The sequence below is a fragment of the Cercospora kikuchii genome (genome assembly GCF_019650295.1).
Source record: "Cercospora kikuchii DNA, contig_00003, whole genome shotgun sequence".
NCBI lineage: Eukaryota > Fungi > Ascomycota > Dothideomycetes > Mycosphaerellales > Mycosphaerellaceae > Cercospora > Cercospora kikuchii.
Window position 1 is genome coordinate 770507 of NW_025408584.1, and position 20357 is coordinate 790863.

Below are 20357 nucleotides of genomic sequence, written 5' to 3' on the forward strand. Positions count from 1 at the left end.
GGCCACATCCAGCCTAAACGAACTCTCACTCTCCACTATAGCCCTCCAATGGCCTGGAAAAATACCTCTCAGAAAAGTCCCGACATATCTTCCGCAGCGCAGATCCTCTCCTCCAGCTCTCCGAAGGCTACAGTAGCCAGCTCTGACGATCCCTTGGCTCGCAGCAGTCTAGCCCAAAACTGCAGGAAGAGACGACACTGCATCAATTAGACATCGATGGTCGACCTTTGCTCCCCGTAGTCGCTCTTGGAGTCGCTTACTCTGACTGTCGATCGTTCGTTTTTTCTTCGTATAAGATTGAGCAGCAGGCTCGTCTTCGTCGGATCGTGATCAAGACCATTGACACCGACTCCATCTTCTTCACTCACCGAGGAGAGCCTCAAATTTTTCACGAGCCCGACTCCTCACTCAATCTCCACCAGCGCCAGTGCCAGCTGCAGTCAAGCCAAGATGAAGTTCTTCGACACCAGCATCGTCGCCATCGTGGCTCTTCTCTCTTTCAGGTATGCCAGTACCACCCTTCCCATCGTCGCCTTCTCCAGTGCGGGCCAGCCACTGACAAGAAATCCTTCCACAGCGTCCCAACCCTCGCACAAATGAAGCTTTCCTGCATAGACCCCACCGGCCGTAGACCAGGCTGGGTCCAACCCGACGGCCAATGCACCGACATCTTCGGCAACGCCGCGCTCTTCATCATGCGTGGCGATGGACTGTTACAACGGGCATGAAAATCGGCGATAGCAAAGCAGAGTTCCGAGATCATCAAAGAACCCTCATAATCTAGCCTGAAACCCAACCATCTCTTTCCTTCTTGTCAACCCGTAGCCCACTGCCCCCAAATCGTCCACAAAACACATCCATTCTTCCCATTACTCGACAACCCACCCCCCTTCGTCCCACACTGATCCACAATACTCGTTAATTTCCTCTTACATTCTTCTCCGTGCGTACCAAAAGGCTTCGGATTTGCACACCCAGATTGTCCTTGTTCATTAAATTGCGTTACGATCTTGACGACGATTCCGTTTTTGACGAAGTTATAATACGACCTCCCCTTCGGAATCTCAACCAAGAATGTTTCGCTGGCGGGGATATAATCCGGTGAAAGCTGTAAATGAGAATTACAATACTTCTCAATTCCTTCGGTCATGATGTCGAGTGGCATGGGAACTGCTCGTGGATAAGGGTCGCCGCCACAGGCGATGAGTTCTTCGGGTTTGGTTTCCATGGTGTAGACGCCGCAGCCAGAGCTGGCTGTTCCGCCGAATTTGCCTAGGGAAGAGGTTGGGGGTGTTGTGTCGCATTGGTTGAGGATGCGGTAGAAAGCTTGTTCGCACGCGGATTTACTAACGGGGAGCTGAGCATCGTCGTCCAGAATGCAGGCGGTGTCGTAAGTTTGTCTTGTGGTGGAATATGAGATTGTTAATTGGAGATCCGAATTGCCTTGAGAGGTCTTGAAAATGCCTGTCTGATTCGTGGAAGGGCCGAAGATGCTGTCTGCGGCCGATGAGCAGAAGCTAGACACCAGACCTCTTGCTTCATGGTAGTTGACTCCAGTGCCTCCGAGCAGAGGCCCAGCACAAGATAGCCCGTTCATCTTTGCGACTCTGGACCTGAAGGTTGCGCAGAAGAAGTCTTTCTTTACGTGGAGACCACCTCCCTCAGTCTGCAGGAATGCTAATCACATCTCGTGTAGGGCTCCAGTAGTGTGAGACATCATTGGAAATAAATCCCAGTCTTCCGTCTTCACACCATCCTCGCATCCCACGTTGTCGAAAGCTATGCCGAACGAGGCATCCTGAGATTGCTATAAGACTCGGAACCAATTGCATAAAGCTGTCAGTTGTACAATCCTTGCCAAAATTGCTGCATCAAGTAAGGCGGCGTAAGCAGTAGTCGTTAGCGGTCCAGCGGCTACTCCCTTTTCGGTGCGCGAAGAAGGTGTAGTTGGCGTGCATGAAGCCCGCATGTTCCGAGATTTGCGAAAGTCGGCTCATCTCTGGCATCGGAATTCCAAGACTTCAGCTTTAACCTTGAAATATCAAAATCTTTGCATCTGGTATCGACGTCATAAGAATGGCTTTTGGCGCAGAAGGAAGAGCAGATGTGCGATTTGCGAGTTCTGCTGGCAGCAAAGGGTCTGTACACAGTTCAGCGATGCAAGATCATATATTTTCGTGCTATTCGTTACGGTGCGGAGCATCAAAGTCCATCTGTTGCACGGCAAAATCGGGCATCGTGAGAGGCGCATATGCGTGGCCCAGTCAGACAGGATTCCTCGCCGCGACTCGAAAAGGGTGCGCTTCGGTATTGTACACGAAGTGGTTCACCTTGTCATCGCCTGAGATGACGTCCCAGATGCCTTGCTTTGGTGACTGGATCATGAACTGATACTTCAGTACTTCCGCCAGCATATAACTCGCCATGAAGTTTCGCTGCTCGCCGCCGTCTTCTCGCAGGACATTGGTGATACTGGCAAAGCCTGATCCAACCCTCAGTGTCTTGTTCTGCGCGAGTGAGTACGCCCAAGCTACGTCTCGCCAGTATTGATCGCCTGTGGCTTGATAGGCATAGTACCACGACTCGACAGCTTCTGGAGCCTGCCCACCTCCAAGTGCAAGATTCTCTGGGATGAACCAGCCAGCTCGTTGGTACTGATCGGTTTGATTTGTGTAGTTCACGTTGCTTAATATCGTCTCGTTCCAGCTGTATATCGAAGGACCGATTCCGCTTGCAGCATAGCGATAGCCGTTTGCGCAGAACTCTGCAAAATGAAGTCCAGGTTCCAAGTAGCGCTTGTTCTTCAACACAGTGCTTCCAAGGATGAAACTTCCGCCGATGAAACACGCCAGACCTTCAGAATAGTTCTGCACGACATTTCCACTGAAGGCGCCCGCCATGGTTAGGTCTGGTCTGGGGTTTGGATGGCTCAGAAGGTGTTCGATTGTGGAGTCAGCAGCAGCTATCCATCGATCACTGTAATTGGAGTAGCGCTCCGGATCATAGACGTACATCTTGATGAGGTACTCGTACGCACTGTCGTTGCCGGAAGTCCAGCCACCATAAACATCAATCACCTCGCCAGTATCGATGCTGAAGTTCCCGCCGGTGAGTCCAGGCCAGATTTCGGGTGCTTTGAACCAGTATGATTCAGCGCGCTGCGCCAGTTCGCCATATGACGGGTCGCCAGTCAAGTCAGACAAGTGCTGCCATTCAGGAACCAAGGTCCCAAGCTCGGCAAGGCCAGCACTTAAGCTGCCATCTCGCATGAGTGAATTGTCGGTAAAAGTCCGGTTGTCTATGTGTACGAGGTTGACTGGTATACCAGAAGGAGTGTCGAAGCAAAACTTCAATGTATCAGCGAGCGATTTGGCCTGCTCGAGCAAGGCATCCACTTTCGTATCATCAGAAGCCATGTGCTTGAAAGGGCCTTTGAGCAGGTCATAGGCTGCCAACAGGCCACCAAGGTAACGAATGTTGGTCTCGAACAGACTTGTAGTCTGAGCGTCTTGCGGACCTTTGGCGTTGTTCTTGGTGAAGTCGACTGTTGGGACGAAGTCGAGAACGATGTCCACAATGTCTTGTTGCTCCATAATTATCGCAGTGTCGAGGCCGTCAATGGCAGTCAAACCCCATCCGTTTCTGGAGTTGCGGAAGGAGTTGTTCTTGGGCAAAAGATCGTCGTTGGGGAAGGCATACGTGTAGTAGCCGGTCCAGGCGTGGCGGAACATCTCCACGATGCCATCGGCACGTTCTTGTTGGTCCTTCGTGAAGCCAGTGTAGTCGTAGCCCACACCGCATTGTGTGTCATAGCCTGCACCTGGGCACTTCGGACCATACTGGCGAGTCCAAAGGCCATCGCGGGGTTCCCTTTTAGCTTCTGGCACTGCGACTGCTTCTGTGGCCGCGAGCAACATGAACGCCAATGCGGTCCACGACAGCATATTGGCGGTGACCTTGCTAGACCGAGTGGCCAGCGTTCGTCTTCAGAAGGCTTGCAAATAGCGAACGTGTGCCTTCAGCGAGTGTCGAATGGACAGTGTCCGCCAGCCAGTGTCGTCGAGCAGTCATAGACCAGCCATCTGGGTCAACCGACGACCTCAATCGCAGGTGCGACATTGCCAATTGTGACTGCCCGCATGCATCCCTGGTGCTTCCTTGCTCGCCAGCATGGCCCTAGGGCTTTCCTTCAATGCCCGCCTGGTTTGTCCGCACTCTTCCGCATCCGTACCTCGACCAATCATGCTTGCGTGTATTCCTGTGCTTTCTTTTGTCGAGTCGAGGAAGAGATGGAGCTCCATTCTGCAATCGTGTGAACGCGAGAGGTTGAGCCAGGTTTCGTGGTTGCAAGGTGCCGCATTTCAAACCTGGTTTGCGGCAGTCGACCGAATTCGCAAGTGGACCAGGATGTTCGTCAGTAGGACGGCGGTGGGCGTGTGACAATGGAGCTGCAGGTACGCGCTGGCGACACCAGGCGGTGGGCATAGAGTCGTACGCGGGTCGTAGTCGAAGTAGTTGAAGGAAAGCGGCGGAAGTGTGCTCGGAGATGCTCTTCTCCAACTCGCAGCCCGAGAGGCCGCGAGGCTGATGAAAAGTTGGGTGTTCGCGTCAGCAGGCGGTAGTGGAAGGCCAGCGACACGGTGCCACTGGACATGAGCAAGCTCAGCGGCCCAGCGACTGGTTCAAAAAATAAGAATAATCTTGAATGCCACCGTAGTGACGTTTCAGAGATTAAACTGAAAAGAACAGATACCTTGGAAAGGTACAATTAGCAAGCTGTCGGAACTGTCGAGGGGATGTCGCGCCAAACTCACTACACTTGATCTTTTGAACCGTTAGCGATGATTCGATGGTTGAACGATGTTCTGATGTTGACATACCTAAGCCAAAAGGCAAAGAGAGCTAAAGAAAAAAAGAGAGGAAGTTGGAAGGGCGAGAAGGAAATTTATAGAGGGGTCGCGGGCAAACCGCGCTAGTGAGATCAATGCTTGGCGCGTTCTGATTGGCCGGCAGAATGCAGCCTCAGGAACATCAGAAACCACAACTGTGGATCACAAGTGAGAAGCAGCTGCTGCCTTCGACCACCATCACAACATCCACGCACATTCACTTCGATTGTCTTCGGACAGTGGCCGCCACCTGCGTCTGCACCATTCTGGTTGCTTCGGCTGAACTCCCCCAGCTCTTGGAAGATGAACCACCAATGCGTGGCCGATCAAGTGTACTGATTACGAGCAACAGTGCGGCACAGCCAGAACAAGGCATTGAGATCTCCATCCTCGGAGTGCTTCCACAACGTCCGAGTAAATGATGATAGTGGGCCGTTGTGACGAACACACTTGAGCTACTTCGAACAGCATTCACTTGCCCATGATAATCCACTTCCAAGATAGACTCATAAGCCCACTGCCTCCTTCATGCAGTGATACCCAGCGGCATTGGGTAAGACAATGCGGAGTTGGCTCGTCTCTGCCTGCCGTTGGAGGACCGCGACATGTTTGAAACGTCTTCTGAGATGCTGCCTAGTCGAGTGGCATTCGGCGTCAAACTGTTGCGAAACGAGTTCAAACGAGCCTCCAGAGTCAGACAGTGCGTCTCAGCTGACTCTCCAATGCAGACGAGATGAGTGACAGTGAACGTGACAATGGATGAGAAAAGCATCCAGTGGGTCGCTGGAGATGGGAAGCCTGTTTCCCGTATCTCTGTGATCTTATTTCAGCTCACTGGCGACCAGTGTCCGGATGCAGCGGCAGCGGGGTCAAACGAATCGCCGGAGGCAGCCAGTACACTTCCTGTGTTTCCGCATTGCAGTCTAGCTGGGAGGCAGCGAATGCAGCCATGGACCAGGAGTCCATCCATACGGACAGCCGGAGACAGACAGTCAGCCTTATGTATCTCTGCAAAGCTCGTCGGTTTCAGAGGCAGCGGATGCAGCAATGAATCCAAGGCAGCCTTTGGAGACAAACAGAGCGTTCACCATGTCTCTGTGACGCCGTGGAATTGAAAGGCAGTGTAGGTAATAACCAACCGAGAGCGCACGTAAAAGCACTGCTGGATACAAGCAACCCATCCGGGTCGAGAAGATGCAGGCACACGTTTCCTGCTCAGTTACATCTCCTACCATAGCTTGGTCGAAAGTCGAATTGAAGATCCTGCAATACATTGTCCTCCACCAGGACAGACGCATTGTCTGGCTTTATTCCAAGCCATTTGTAGTTACCACATTCTCAGACGGCAATCTTCTCGAAAGCCCGCTACTATACAACTCGGTACAGCAGCATAAATCAAGTAAATGTCGGACACCCTCAAACGCTTTGCGAAGATACGAAATCCTTCGAGGCATGTCGACTTTTACCCGCTGTGTCTCAGCGCTGGAAGTGACCTTGACTGTGTCTCCAAGGCTTCAAACACGCCCATATACTGTCGAAAGGTCACAGCTCGATTGCCGTAGCTGGAGGCACAAGCGGAACTGACATTAAAGTAATAAATAAGTGAAAAGCATAATACTTGAGCTGCCTCAATCTGTTCACATCCGTGGTACTGGCTTTCGTGGCGGCAACAACGGAGCAGCACTCTCAACAACCCCTCCGCGGCCTCCCGTTGTAGTTTGACCACCATAATACTGAGTATCGTGCATCGTCTCCATTCGTGCTGTCTCACCCGTGTCTGCTTGACCTCTCCTATAGCTACCCTCGTCCTGCTCGACTTTAGGGGGCGAGTACGCAGTATATCGAACGGCACCATGACCATAACCATCAGCATCGTAGTGAATACGTGTCTCGCCCGAAGCATCCATACGCTCCACGACAGGTGCAATGTTCTTTTGATCAGCGGGAGACCGAATTGGCGTCACCTTATCCTCATTCGTCCACTGCGCGTGACCGCCGTTCTGAAGAGCCATACGAAGCAGCTGAAGCTTGCCATCCGCGATCCATGCGAGATGTTTGTGTCTTTTGTCACCACCGGGTCGACGATTCTTCTGAACGCCGACGCACGTATCAATAACCCAGGATGTAAGTATGATGATGCAGCTGACGATAATGACGATGAGCAGGCCAGCCATGGAGAACGACTGGTATTGCGCCGTGCTTCGCATGAGTTGTTGATGGCATAGATCTTTCATTGCTTGCGCGCCAGTATAGTTGAGCGATTCGACTGGGATGTAGAAAGGCGAATTCTTGTCCATCTCACCCCATTTGTGATTTGGCATTTCTGCGATTCGGAACTGGAGATTTGCGAGCGCCGTCTGATACCATCCTTCGACTTCTTTCTGCCACTGATTATCGGGTAGAGGGCCAGAGTGTCTATCGTATATCTGATCGTATGCGGAGACTGCCGACGGACCTTGCGGGTAGATGACTGTGTAAATGTGCGAGGCCCAACGAGCGTAAATAATCCTCTCCACTGTTGCAATCTGCTTGACATTTAGCTCGAGCGGGTCGAAGCGAATCGTGGTCATGCCGTCCAGTGGGGAGCATTTGCCGGTTGCTGAGTTGCAAAGTCTGAGCTGATCTGTACAAGCGACAGTCGTGAAGTAGTGATCTGGCTCCAAGTAGGTTTGATTGTCCAATGTGCCCGTGATCGGATATGTGCCGTTGGCTGAGAACATTGGATCAAAGACGGGTTCGGTGTACAAGACCTTGTTGGCGGCGAGAAAGGCAACTGTAGTATCTGCATCATCGAATTTGAGCTCATCGATTGGTTGCCAGGTGAGTTTACTGCCGGCATTGTGCCAAAAGGGACTGAAAATGCGTTAGCAAAAATGATTGGAGCAAGACGTTGCTCAACCTACTGTATCGTGTACGCAATGGACTGCGTAGCCTGCACGGTATTGTATTCCCAGGTGAAGTTCTGCGATCCCACACTGCCCAGATTTGCGCGTATTACAGCTTGAATGGCGGGCAATTCGTCGTATGGGTTTCGAACAAGTTCCTGAAAGTCAAAATCTGCAAGAACAGAGCAAGTCGACACGATTTGAAACCCAACGCGGTCTTCCTCCTTCGCATTGACCCCCAGGTGGACGTGCGAGTCCAGCAGTCCCGTGTCCATGCGCATCGCACCGTTGTCACCTAGGGTGCACAGTCCGGCGAATGGGCAGCTCGCAGACGTGTCAGCTTCGTACGGCAGCTGTTGTATTGGGAGTTGCGAGCAGCCTGAGGTTCCATTGGGTTTGCCGAAGCACCGGTCAACGTATGCGCGACTTTGGCGGATGTCATCAGAAGGTTTGCTTTGGTGACGGAAAAACGTACCGGGCTCTGTGTAAGCAGTCAAGCCACAGGCGGTTGGTTTGAGCAGTACCTGGTTGCTCTCATATGCTGGCACGGCGACCTTGGCAACCAGAATACCGGCCGCAGTGAACGAGAGAACGACGGAGAGCGGAAACAGCGCGAGCACCATTGCTTTTGACAGCGACTGTGGAGAATTCTTTCGAGATGCCCATCCCGTGTTGATGATCTCAAGCACGCTCGTGACGGAACCGCCAGCATTTCGAAGAATGACTTGGAGTTGACGGAAGACGGCCGTCTCGGGTCCGTTCCGAGCGCGATACTGATGTAAAGCACATGCTATAATAGTCCACAGCGACTCGCCCGCTACCCTTACCAGGAGCGCAAGCACTGCGATGAGGATGGCGCCGCGTTCTGCCGTGACGGTGATGGTCCAGGCGGATAATGTGTCCTTTGAATGGTTCATCCATGGCCTGTTCAACAGGATTGGGTACTCTCCAGTCGAGTTGCGGCTGACATAGCTTGCCATGTTCAGCTCCCTTTGGGTAGCCGACAAAGGTTGCGGTTTAGATGGGGGAGCGTCTAAGGGCGTGAACTGGCTGTCTCGAGAAGACGAGGGCCGACGAAGCCTCGACCTGGCGCAGCTGACCGTACATATCGCGCATTTCACAGCTGGACAGTCATGCCAATGCTGTGGCGGCGGCCTCTTCTCGCATTCGCTTTCATGCCAGGCTGTGTGTGCAGGTCGAGAACTGTGGCAGACAGCTGTTTTCGGCCCCGTGCAATAGGAAAGAAGCCTCGCCGACCTCACCCCACTCGTATGGGTGCACAAAGTTCGAGCACGCTTCTGGCTCAATGCTGACTACAGCATTCCCTCCAGTATGGCGTCGAAGCTGTAGCCACGCCCAGCAAGCCACCCAAGGCCTCTGACAACTCAGCACTTGGCATCGTCGCATTCGTGTTGCTGTCCATCGTATGTATCGGCCAGATACGAGATGAAGTCGACCAGCACGATGAGCGTTCCGTGTAGGAGTAGAAGACTCAAGAGCTGTTGACTGTGCCTGTGACAGAGTGGACAAGTGCAGGCGGAAGACACAGGAGTGCAGTGTAATAAGCAGGAAGGCGGAGGTGGAGGCGTCCGGATGCGGCAGGCTCGGGCCGGGACCGTGCCGGATTGTGCCATCCGTTCTGAGAACTTCCATCATGAGTTTGTTGAGACGCGTGCCTGGCTTCGCGTCACAAAATCAATTCCGTCGCACACGGACTGCACCTGCGCCGATTCAGCAGGAGTCCCCTCAGATCCGGACGGCTTGTACCACAATGTGCCCTCCACAGGGGTCACAGCGTGCCAAGTGCTATACTGCTGGGGACTCAGCATTCCACCGCCATTCTCGGGGCCAGCTCACCTTTTGCAAGTTGGCGTATAACACGTACACACTTCAGGTCCCATTGCGGCGAGATTGGCTGATCGGTTGATGCTGGATCCCCGTCGAGCCATTTCTCATTCAGCAGACAAGCGGCGATTCTTGCTGACGCGTGAAGCCAAGTAACAACCACTCAACACTGATCGGCTCTGGATCTGCCACTTCAGACGCGCTCTGCGCCCATGGAGAATAGTGTTCCGCCATCGCAGACAGTCTGTTCGGCGACATGGCAGAAAACAGTCTCAACGACACTTCTGGCATCCAAGCACTGCCTCAGGAGCACGCGAGCTTCCCTGACATGCCCATCTTATTCGCGAAAGGAGAGCTCATAGACGGAGGCGTCACAGGCGTGGTCTATCTGCAAGACGATGGAACCGTGATCAAGTACGCATGGCCAGAGCAAGATGATTGCGAAGACGAAATGGCTCAGGAAGCTCGCGCCTATGGCAGACTGTTCGACCTTTTCGGCGATCACCCGAGATTTGTCAAGTTTCGCTCGTATGATGAGCATGCTCATACCATCACCATGGAACATATGGCCAACGGCACTCTCAGAGCGTATTTGCGAGCCCACAACGAGTCAATCTCCAAAGAACAGCGCTTTAGGTGGATCGTTGCACTGGCTGAAGGGTTGAAGCTACTTCATTCAGCCAATATTGTGCATTGTGATTTCAGTACGAAGAATTTGCTTCTCGATAAAGACCTGGAACTCAAGGTGGCCGACTTTGGATGCAGTTCGCTCGACGGTGGGCGCACAAATGGAGGCGGGAGCGCAAGGTTCTATCCTCCACGAGATCGGGGTACTGGGCGTATCGAGGCATCAGATGACTTGTTCGCGTTGGGCTCTTGCACATTTGAGATCCTGACAGGGAGACCTCCGTACGATGATCTCGAAACGCGTCGCGTCGGTCGGCTCTACGGCCTTCGTCAATTTTCCGATCTCGTCGGAATGGACTTTGCGGATGTTATTCGTGACTGTTGGCTTCTCCGGGAGCCATCGGCACGAGAAATCCATCGCAGACTCCAGGAGACTTTATAGCTCGTAAGCTCGGACCCTATGCGTATTTGAGGCCTTCCCAAAACGACTAGTGCGTCTACCTCATAGGTCTGCCCCCACCTCCACCTCCGCAGAAGCCAGCCACATGCAGGGTCTGTCTACCAAAGATGAGGCAGTCAATGGAGAAACATTTCTAGAGACAGCCACCGGCGACCTCCTCGCGATATCATCGTCCTCGTCTCTGTCGAATGGCAAGCGCCTGCGTCCAGATCCAGCATCAGTCGCATACGACGCTTGACTGCATGACCGAAACCGACATCACAAGAGCCTCAATTCAACGTGTGAGGAAGGCGGAGGGCTGCAGCACGACGACACCGAGACTATTCTTATGCCTAACAATCTCCACGATGTTCAAGAAAAGATGCGCCGGTCGAGCCATAAAAAATCCCGCCGTGGCTGTGTAGCATGCAAGCAAGTCATACCGCGAGAATCTACCACCCAGACTGGCAGGCTGCCTTGCCGCTGATAATGTATGCACTAACTCCGAATGAACAGGCAAAGCCACCGCAAATGCGACGAGAATTTTCCTACATGCCTCCGCTGTAAAAATGCCAAGCGCGAATGCATTCGAGAAGTGCCTTCAGCAGTGAAGCCTCGTCGATGGCCAACCTTCCGCAGATTCCAGCACTTTGACCCCAAGATCTCTCAGCAAAGTCCAACGCTGTCTGCGAGTCCTCCGCTATCCGCGAGCTCTCCGCTATCCGCGAGTCCGCCGCTCTTTGTGAGTCCACCGCCATCTCACACTGCTCTCTGTGGAAGTGATCAGCTCGCTCTCGAGTATTTCTTCACACGCACACTGCCATTTCTGAATACATGCCGGCCAACATCGCTTTGGAATCAGACTGTCGCCGCCCTTGTGCAGTCTACTGAGACATTTCGCCACATTGCAGCTGCGATCGGTGAGCAGCACCGCATTCTTTGCGATCGACGGTTGTCTGAACACGCCCCGGGCTCGGTTGCACGACTTCCGACTGCCCTTTACGCCAAGGCAATACTGTCTGTCCGTCACTCGCTTGACGGCTGGTCAGATGACAACGCCACGATTCCCTCTCTGGCTTGTCTTCTCATGATCGTTTTAGAGACTGCGCGCGAATCAGGATCTGGAGCACTTGTTCACTTGAATTGTGGGATACGATTTGTGTGCAGAAACCGTTTGTACACCACATCCTTCGACCTACTCGAGGTGGCACGTCTACTCCGAGCATATGGAGTCAATGTCATCCTTCACGAGCCCATTGCGCCTGCTTCAACCGCCATTCAAAAGTTGCTGCTCGGGACAGACCAGCTTCCCACGGACCATGAAGAAGTCGAGAACGTTATCTCGGAGTTCTATAACATCATCATAGAGCTTGTGCCAGTACGTCGCGAACAAGAGCTTCATCATTTTCAAAGCGAGGCAAAGTCTGCATTCGAGAACATTTCAACCATTACGAAATTGCACACTCGTTTCGCCGAAGCCCTTGAACGACTTGAACAACTCCAAGCAAGCAGGTCAGAGGCATCACCTGAAGGCCGTCGCTTGAAAATACTTCGAGCTCGCAAGATTCTTTTGCAGCTCGAACTGCAACACAGTCGGCGGACGGTGAAACAAGACACTCGCGCGACCAGACTGTATGCAGAAGCTCTCGAACTCATCGACGCTTCACTACAGCAGTTATGCCGCAGCATTGGCGATGTTGTGCCGCCTTTCCTCTTTGGTGTTGGATTGCTCCCAGGCATTCGGAGTGTGGCGCTAGAATGCCGGGACCCGGTGGTGCGGCGAAAGGCTCTGGAAACTTTCCGCCGCTATCCTGTACAAGAAGGTGTCTGGAATGCTAGGAGACAACTTCGCGTGTGTAAAACCATCATCGGATTTGAGGACGTCACTCCTGGGCAGATGGTGGTCCACCACCAGCTCGGACCTGAACATACTGTACTTGGCGAGCCTGATAGCTTGACCATCTTCTGCATCTCGACTGCACATCCTCCAGAACATACTGTACATCAAATACCGCTCATCTCAGAATGAGGAAGAATGTATGCCGCTATGACATGGGTCAGATGGCAGCTGTATGACCAAGGATATGCCAGTATGGCGAACTTGGGATCGAAGACATGTTGTCCATTCATGCTACGCTGGATTTTTCAATGAAGCGAACCAGTCAATCAACTTCTTTCGCGACTCGCACATCGGCAACCCAAATGCGTAGTCGAAAGCAAGGTGCACATGGACTTCTCCTTCAGCAACCACGATTTCAACTTGCGTCCCACCATGCTCAGCATCCTTCAAGGCTCGGCCCAGCTCGACACCATCATCCCGCAGGCATTCAATACTTCCGGCCGTTACGATCACCCTTTCGACTGGTAAATGGGCCCAGAATTTCTCGCCTGCCGTGAGTGGATCGGCCCAGACATCATCTTTGACAGGATCGAAGAGATCTATAATATACTGGACTCGAGCAATACTCAATCCATCGATCTGGTCGTACTCGCGGAAACTGGCAGAGCCTGTCTGCATGGTCGCCCACGGAGAGATCAGGAACATGCCTCTGAATTTAGCTTTGCTGGTCAGATCCTCGGGAATCGGCTGAATATCTTGATGGGGTTGGAGGATGTGTGCCATCAGTGTGATTGCGAGATGCCCGCCTGCAGAATCGCCGCCAAAGATGATTTGCGATGGAGAGAGGTTTCGCGTCTCTAGCAGATATCGGAGCGCAAGGACTGCTTGCCGCAGCTGAGTGGGATACTTCGCGCCAGGCGACAGAGAGTATTCCAAAACGAACAATGCTGAAGCACCAAGAGCCGTCGCATAGTCTCGGCAGGACAAGAGATGGGCCTGAGGATGTAAGGGCATGGTGTAGCCACCGCCATGGAAGTATAGTATTACTGGTCCGCCTTTTGAGCTCTTGAACGAGCCGATCTCATGCAGATACGCATCAGGACAGCTTTTGTCAGACAAAGTCTGAGCAGTCTGCGGCCAGCCGTTCTTCGAGCACGCTTTTCGGATTATTGCGCCTGATGATTTTTTGGTTCGAAATACGGGATTCGCGTGTCCGGCTCGAATGAGGCTTGTGTAGAGGTTGAATCCGAGAGTTCGACGCCAGCCCCAGTTGTACTTCCTGTAGACGGAAGAATGGAACAGGAAGCCCCAGACAGTTCGTAGGACTATAGCCAACTGTTGTCAGCCTCTGCGAATGCCTGCAAATGAAGGGTTCGCGCATACATACCTATGAGTATAATATCTGGTCCAAGACGTACATAGTTGAAGAACGCCATCAGCGCCTGCTTTACGTTGGACATTATGGCATAGTGCAAGACATCACATTTGTTGCGTGGCTTCCTACTTGTATGTATCGCCAACGCGTCGCTATCGATGCCGCGGTTGTCGTGATGTGCTCCACAGTCTCGTACCGCTCTGAACGAAACCTAAATTGTTGCGTTGATCTTTCCCAAGAATCTCGACACACAAAGACTCCGGTTCATCGTTCATCCACATCGTCCCAGAACGGAAAGCCCCAAATACGAACGCACGTGGCAAAAGCGCATGGGGTTTATCCCTCGGCACAATCTGAGACCACAGCGCTTACATCTTACAGCCTCAAAGCTCGAACGCTGACTGTGACATTCCTAACTTCACCTTCTCCAGCAATGAAACAAAACACTGACGAGCCGGTCCTCATAGTCGGCGCCGGCCTTTCCGGCCTCGTCGCAGCCTACGAACTAACAAAAGCCAACAAACGCGTAATAATCCTCGACCAAGAACACCGCGCAAACCTCGGCGGCCAAGCCTTCTGGTCCCTAGGAGGTCTCTTCTGCGTAAATTCTAAAGCGCAACGAAAACAAGGCATTAAAGATTCCCGCGAATTGGCTCTTTCCGATTGGTTAAACACCGCAGGTTTCGATCGTGAAGATAAAGAAGATTTCTGGCCGAAACAATGGGCGAAAGCTTTCGTTGATTTCGCGACTGATGAGCTGGAGGACTATGTGAGGAAATTGGGGTTGAGTTTTTTGGCTGTGGGGTGGGCGGAGCGGGGGGCGGGGAGTGCGGGGGGACATGGGAATAGTGTTCCGAGGTTTCATTTGACTTGGGGGACGGGGCCAGAGGTTCTGAGGATTTTTGTGAAGGAGGTTTTGAAGGCGAAGAAGAAGGGGTTGGTGGAGTTTAGGTATAGGCATATGGTTGAGGAGATTATTGTGGAGGATGGGGTCGCGAGGGGTGTGAGGGGAAAGGTTTTGGAGCCTTGTGATCATGTTGAGAGGGGGGCGAAGACTTCGAGGACGGTTGTGGATGAGTTTGAGGTCACTGGCCGAGCTGTGGTTATAGCTACTGGAGGGATCGGCGGGAATGTTGAGGAAGTGAAGAGGAATTGGCCGATGGATCGACTTGGGCCAAAAGCGCCTGAGAGCGTTGTGGTGGGTGTTCCTGCTCATGTGGACGGAAAGATGGTCAAGATTGCAGGCAGCCAAGGAGCCAGCGTGATCAACATGGATCGGATGTGGCATTATACTGAGGGACTCCAGAACTGGAACTCGATCTGGCCGCTACATGGCATCCGCATCATCCCCGGACCTTCCTCGCTGTGGTTCGACGCGAATGGGAAGCGCATGCCTCCTTTCCTCTTTCCCGGAAGCGACACTCTCGCAACACTAAACCACATCTGCAGTACCGGCCATGACTATTCTTTCTTCATACTGGATCGATCGATCATCGCTCGCGAATTTGCTCTGTCAGGTTCGGAACAGAACGAGGACATCACCAGCAAGTCTTACTGGCGTACTGCATACAGATACTTCACCACCTTAGGCACAAAAGAAGTCCAAGCCTTCCAAAAGAACGGCAAAGACTTTGTCGTAGCGAACGACTTGGAATCTCTGGTCGATGGCATGAACAGGCTTGCGAAAGAACGCAATGGCCCTGTTCTAGATTATGCGGACATCAAACGACAGATCGAGCTACGAGACATGCAACTCGACAACCAGTATACGAAAGACGCACAGATCATGACGATCAATAATGCTCGGAAGACAATGGCCGATAGTCTTCGTATTGCTCCACAGCACAAAATCTTGAACAACAAATCTGCTGGGCCTCTGATCGCTGTAAGGTTGAATATCCTGACTCGCAAGAGCTTGGGAGGTCTGGAGACGAATTTGCAAGGTCAGGTCCTCCGGTCAGACGGCAAAGTCTTCGAAGGCCTGTATGCGACTGGAGAAGCTGCAGGATTTGGTGGTGGTGGTGTTCATGGATATTCGGTAAGTATCGTACCCTTCTGACCACTTGTATCACCTCAGCGGAGTCGCAATACTGATTCATTCATAGGCATTGGAAGGCACGTTCCTTGGTGGCTGCATTTTCACGGGCAAGGTTGTTGGTGAAGATTTGGTGAAACGTGCTCCTTCAAGTTCCACTGATGGGAGGGTTCGAGCGAGACTATAACCTGGAGTATGATATTGCTACTTGTAGGATATTTTCCAAGAGCGAGCAAGCTCGAGTCAGTTCACAACAAACAAATAAACCAAGCCCAGTAAGGTTCCTTACGTAAGCTCAACGGATCTGTAGCCTTGCCATGCATGCTGCTGGAGCTCACACTCCACTTCGTAAGTAGTACTAAGCAATTATTGAAACCCAGGCGAACCATGTCAGCCACATCAACAGATTTGAGCTCCCTAGTTGACTGTCTTCGGGAATCAGAATACGTCGTTGCCCTCGTTGGTGCCGGCCTCTCAGCTTCCTCCGGCATTCCGACATTCAGAGGGCAAGGTTCTCTCTGGCACGGCCACGAAATCACTTCTGTCGCTTCGCGTTCCGCCTTCGTCAGAGATCCACTGCTAGTCTGGCAGTTCTACGAAGAAAGAAGGCAGAATGCTGCTAATGCTAAACCTAATGCTGGACACTTTGCTCTTGCGAGACTAGCAGAGAAAAAGGAAGACTTTCTTGTTATTACGCAGAATATTGATGGTGAGACTTACTTCGGCCTGCAGGTATGATTGCTGATGTATCGGCACTGTAGACCTCTCCCAACGAGCTGGTCATGATAGTACGAAACTCGCGCCGATACATGGCTCTCTGTTCATTGCGAAATGTTTTGATCCGGAGTGCGGATTCGAGATCTGGAATAATCGTAGTTCACCTTTGACTCCAGCATTGGACTCTGCACAAGCAGTACCTGGAACAACACCAGAAGAGTACTCCGCCATCCTCCCAACATGCAGCAAATGTCGACAGAACTTTCTTCGACCTGGAGTCGTATGGTTCGGCGAGCAATTACCATTGGATCTCCTGGACCGAGTCGACGAATGGCTCGAAGATCTTCCTCGTATGGATCTATTCCTTGTTATCGGTACTTCAAGTCGTGTATTCCCAGCGGCGACCTACATTGAAAAGGCAAGAGAGAAAGGCGCACGGGTAGCGCACTTCAATGTCGAGCCCGACGAGGATTTCATGGATGAAGATGATTGGTTTGTCCAAGGTGATGCTGCGATGACATTGCCCCAAGTCATAAACTCGGCGATCGAAGATAATATTATATCCTCAACATGAGTACGAATTTCGTAATGAACAAAAGCTCTACTGCGAAGCCCTCTCAACCTCATGATTCATCCCCGGCTTTGCCTCCAAAGGATAATACTCCTGCGACCCTGAGCCTTGTCCTCCATGCTGCCCATTATAGCTTCCGCCCAGAGAGTCTTTCCCGATCCTCACAGCCTCATCGCCTTTGATTCTCGCCCAAACTGGTGTCCTCGCAACATCGATCTCATTGTTCGCTTGACTCCTCTCAGTCGTAATCGCTCGTCCCGCCGAAGTCTGGTTCAGCATGTGTCTCAATATGCCCAAACTCAAATTCCTCGTCAAGAACATGACGAGCGACCATACGAATAGTGCGCCGTACACGCATGCAAACATGAGAGCAGGGATAGCGTAGCGCCAATCGTAAGATATTCCGATCGAATACTGCGCACAAGGCCTCAACGCGAACGCGGCCGATTGAGACGTGTCACGGCGTTGAATTTGGCCTTGGTCAGACGTCATGGAAAGCGTGCTTCGCGCGCTTACCAAGTTGTTGGCCATTACATCAGTCCAGATCAAATCCACGATCTTTCCCGGGTTTGCTCCGTTCGCCAGCAGGCGTTGCCATTGCAAGTACAGCAGGTAATTACTCGCTCCGGTGTAGTCTTGCGCTCCAGGGATCACCTGTGTATATTTTCCAAACATGTCGACCAGAGCCGCAAGCGGGGCTCTGATTCCAGCTACAGCATCATCAATGATGGTAGTACCTCCCCAGACTGAGGCGGCGTTTGCAGGCAGTCGGAATTTCGGCTGGCGAACAGTTGAGACGTTGGCTGTTTTTGCTGCTTCCGAGGAGATGAGACCCCAGTATGGATCGATATCAGAGATCCTGCGGTAAGTGTTCTCTATCGCCCAGGTAGGCAGGTCGTCTTCGGACCCATACTCGACATCTCGAACGTTTTCGATGATGAGGTTATCGAGGTTGGCAGTGCCGTTGATCTGGAAATCGACGAGTTTGATCGAAGCTGACACGCCTGATACGCAAGAGTAGATTGGTTGTTGCCAGGTACCGCCAGGAGTGAGCTGGAGGGCGTCGCTACCTGGAATCGGATTTCCCTGATCGTCTATTTGTGTGCCAGTGCCGAGTATGAGGCCTCCTTTCGCGCCCATCCGTGTTATATTCGTGGCATAGCTAGAGTTATAGCCGTTGATGAAATCATCTGATATATGGTCAGCGGACCTGTGTACGATACGCTGCCCTTGCAACTCATACCTAGCAAGACAATATCAGGGCTAACATTTTCAGTAAAGTTGTATGTGCTCAGGATGCTCAACGGGCCCGGTAAACCAGGATTAGAGCGATTAGTCGCATAGTCGTACTTGCCAAACGCCGACAGAGCAATGTGATTTGGTTCAGGATTGTTCTGCAAGCCAGAGATGAAAGTCCCGTTGTCCAAGTAATCCTCAATTCGATATCGCTTACCCATTTCTGCGGTCCTCTTGGTGATATTCATGTACCTGCCCAAAAATATGTTGGTGCCGACTGCTGCCACGTAGGAGCGCTCGAGGAATTTGGGAGCCGCTTGTGTGGCGTTGAGTTCCGGAGGTGTGAACGTCGATGGTGCGTCCACAAATCCCCCACGGTCCACAATGGTTTGATTTATGTTGTTATCGGCCTGGTATCCCGGCGCTGGAATGGTATACTCATAGGTCACATTCAAATTTGTGCATCTGTGCAAGTTGTCGTCAGCGGTAGAACGGCACGTCGAATTACCCGTTACTCACGCTGTCTCTGGCTCTAGCCAAAGAATGTACTCGGACCATGAATATCCATATTCTGACGTCGGAGGCAGTGTGTGGTTGCGAAAGCCAATTCCAGTCAAGTTTGTTTGCGTGGACACGATCAAACCTTCCACCGCACGAGTCTTGTTCTCGAGCAAGAATTGTTGATAATACTGAAACTTGCCCTGCGTCCGTGGTTGTCCAGCATCGACCCACCTGGGTCGCTCATCTCTCTCTGGCTCTGTCTGGTTGTCTGCGTTATCGACCGCTCATTAGCAATGACCGCATTTACTTTGATGCATGGCTGCTACCCACTGTAGTTGATGAAAGATCGATATTGAATGTCAAAGAGGTTAGCGACTGTGCCTCCAAAATCATTGTCGGCGCTTGAGAATACTTGTGTCGTGTTCTCAGGAATGTTTGCTGCGATCACCCCCTCAGTCAGTCATCCTTAGTCGTGGGTCTGATCAGCAACTCACTCGTGAGAGTAGCATCATCCCTCCCAGGCTTGGTGAACAAGCCTCTTCCAGAGGCGTTACGGATCATATACACTCCATCGTCGTTGCCCGGACAAGGCTCATAAGATAACCCATCGCTGCATAATCTGTCTGGTTTGTACCCAACGCGAGATTGCGCAGCCATGCCCAAAGCGCTAGTGTCTCGGATATATTCAAATCGGATATCCTGAGCTTCACCAGCGCGCAGTTGGCTGCGGAGGCCCAGAGGCGTGACAACTGCAGCGACAGCGAGCAAAAGCGTCGTGAGCGTAGATGTGATAGCAATGCCTTGAATGCGCTTATCCACCTTCTTGCCATTCACAGAATCAGTCTGCAGGAGGAATGGCCAGTGCGAGTGGTTGATTAGACGTCCAAAGACCGACCATGTTGCAACATTTGTCCTGCGTTTGACGATTCCGACAGCGACCAGGGAGATGAGCAGAGGGTAGGTGACTTGTACTGTAATCAAATCAGAACCGGTGTAGAAATCTCTCGCCTATGTTCCGAACTCACCGACAACAATGGCAACGTTGAGTACTGCCGCCGCCTGCGCGACAGTAATGTGATCTGTGATCATCTTTGCTCACCTGCCTTTCGCCCGACGAGACAGCGCAAAAAGTCCTCGAACCCTACAAGTGGGCATCTCGCGATAGTATTTCAAGCACGCCAGCACGCGCTCTGTCGGCAATGCAAGTAGTCCCTGATCAGCGCAAGTGATACGCGTGCCTATTCGGGAATGTGTACTGATACAACTTGTGTCGATCACAAATATTCGCTAGGTAGGCTGTGCGGTTGGCTACTGTGCGTGGAATCCTTCCATACCATAGCTGTTCTGCAAATGGCTACGCCAGCGCTGTGACATGAAAGGATGCCTTGCAGGATTTC

General features: G+C 52.2%; 9 protein-coding genes across 9 annotated transcripts; 4 read left to right on the forward strand and 5 right to left on the reverse strand.

The window, feature by feature from the left end:
• Window positions 1-814: 814 nt before the first annotated feature.
• Window positions 815-1597, reverse strand: CKM354_000469700 (uncharacterized protein; the record flags this gene model as incomplete). Its single annotated transcript, XM_044799944.1, has 1 exon — window positions 815-1597. The coding sequence occupies one exon, from the start codon at window positions 1595-1597 to the stop codon at window positions 815-817; it is 783 nt and encodes a 260-aa protein (XP_044655879.1).
• Window positions 1598-2264: 667 nt separating this feature from the next.
• On the reverse strand, window positions 2265-3944 carry CKM354_000469800 (uncharacterized protein; the record flags this gene model as incomplete). Its single annotated transcript, XM_044799945.1, has 1 exon — window positions 2265-3944. One exon carries the CDS (start codon window positions 3942-3944, stop codon window positions 2265-2267), a length of 1680 nt encoding a protein of 559 aa, XP_044655880.1.
• A 2582-nt stretch (window positions 3945-6526) lies between these two features.
• On the reverse strand, window positions 6527-8754 carry CKM354_000469900 (uncharacterized protein; the record flags this gene model as incomplete). The annotated part of the gene is made up of 2 exons (XM_044799946.1): window positions 6527-7742; window positions 7793-8754. 2 exons carry the CDS (start codon window positions 8752-8754, stop codon window positions 6527-6529), a joined length of 2178 nt encoding a protein of 725 aa, XP_044655881.1.
• Window positions 8755-9875: 1121 nt separating this feature from the next.
• CKM354_000470000 (uncharacterized protein) lies at window positions 9876-10688 on the forward strand (the record flags this gene model as incomplete). The annotated part of the gene is made up of 1 exon (XM_044799947.1): window positions 9876-10688. One exon carries the CDS (start codon window positions 9876-9878, stop codon window positions 10686-10688), a length of 813 nt encoding a protein of 270 aa, XP_044655882.1.
• Window positions 10689-11772: 1084 nt separating this feature from the next.
• CKM354_000470100 (uncharacterized protein) lies at window positions 11773-12714 on the forward strand (the record flags this gene model as incomplete). The annotated part of the gene is made up of 1 exon (XM_044799948.1): window positions 11773-12714. The coding sequence occupies one exon, from the start codon at window positions 11773-11775 to the stop codon at window positions 12712-12714; it is 942 nt and encodes a 313-aa protein (XP_044655883.1).
• A 102-nt stretch (window positions 12715-12816) lies between these two features.
• Window positions 12817-13985, reverse strand: CKM354_000470200 (uncharacterized protein; the record flags this gene model as incomplete). Its single annotated transcript, XM_044799949.1, has 2 exons — window positions 12817-13850; window positions 13913-13985. The coding sequence occupies 2 exons, from the start codon at window positions 13983-13985 to the stop codon at window positions 12817-12819; spliced, it is 1107 nt and encodes a 368-aa protein (XP_044655884.1).
• A 348-nt stretch (window positions 13986-14333) lies between these two features.
• CKM354_000470300 (uncharacterized protein) lies at window positions 14334-16122 on the forward strand (the record flags this gene model as incomplete). Its single annotated transcript, XM_044799950.1, has 2 exons — window positions 14334-15938; window positions 16006-16122. The coding sequence occupies 2 exons, from the start codon at window positions 14334-14336 to the stop codon at window positions 16120-16122; spliced, it is 1722 nt and encodes a 573-aa protein (XP_044655885.1).
• A 200-nt stretch (window positions 16123-16322) lies between these two features.
• Window positions 16323-17226, forward strand: CKM354_000470400 (uncharacterized protein; the record flags this gene model as incomplete). Its single annotated transcript, XM_044799951.1, has 2 exons — window positions 16323-16644; window positions 16697-17226. 2 exons carry the CDS (start codon window positions 16323-16325, stop codon window positions 17224-17226), a joined length of 852 nt encoding a protein of 283 aa, XP_044655886.1.
• Window positions 17227-17253: 27 nt separating this feature from the next.
• On the reverse strand, window positions 17254-20049 carry CKM354_000470500 (uncharacterized protein; the record flags this gene model as incomplete). The annotated part of the gene is made up of 6 exons (XM_044799952.1): window positions 17254-18413; window positions 18467-18924; window positions 18979-19228; window positions 19291-19398; window positions 19455-19931; window positions 19986-20049. 6 exons carry the CDS (start codon window positions 20047-20049, stop codon window positions 17254-17256), a joined length of 2517 nt encoding a protein of 838 aa, XP_044655887.1.
• Between the last annotated feature and the right edge of the window lie 308 nt (window positions 20050-20357).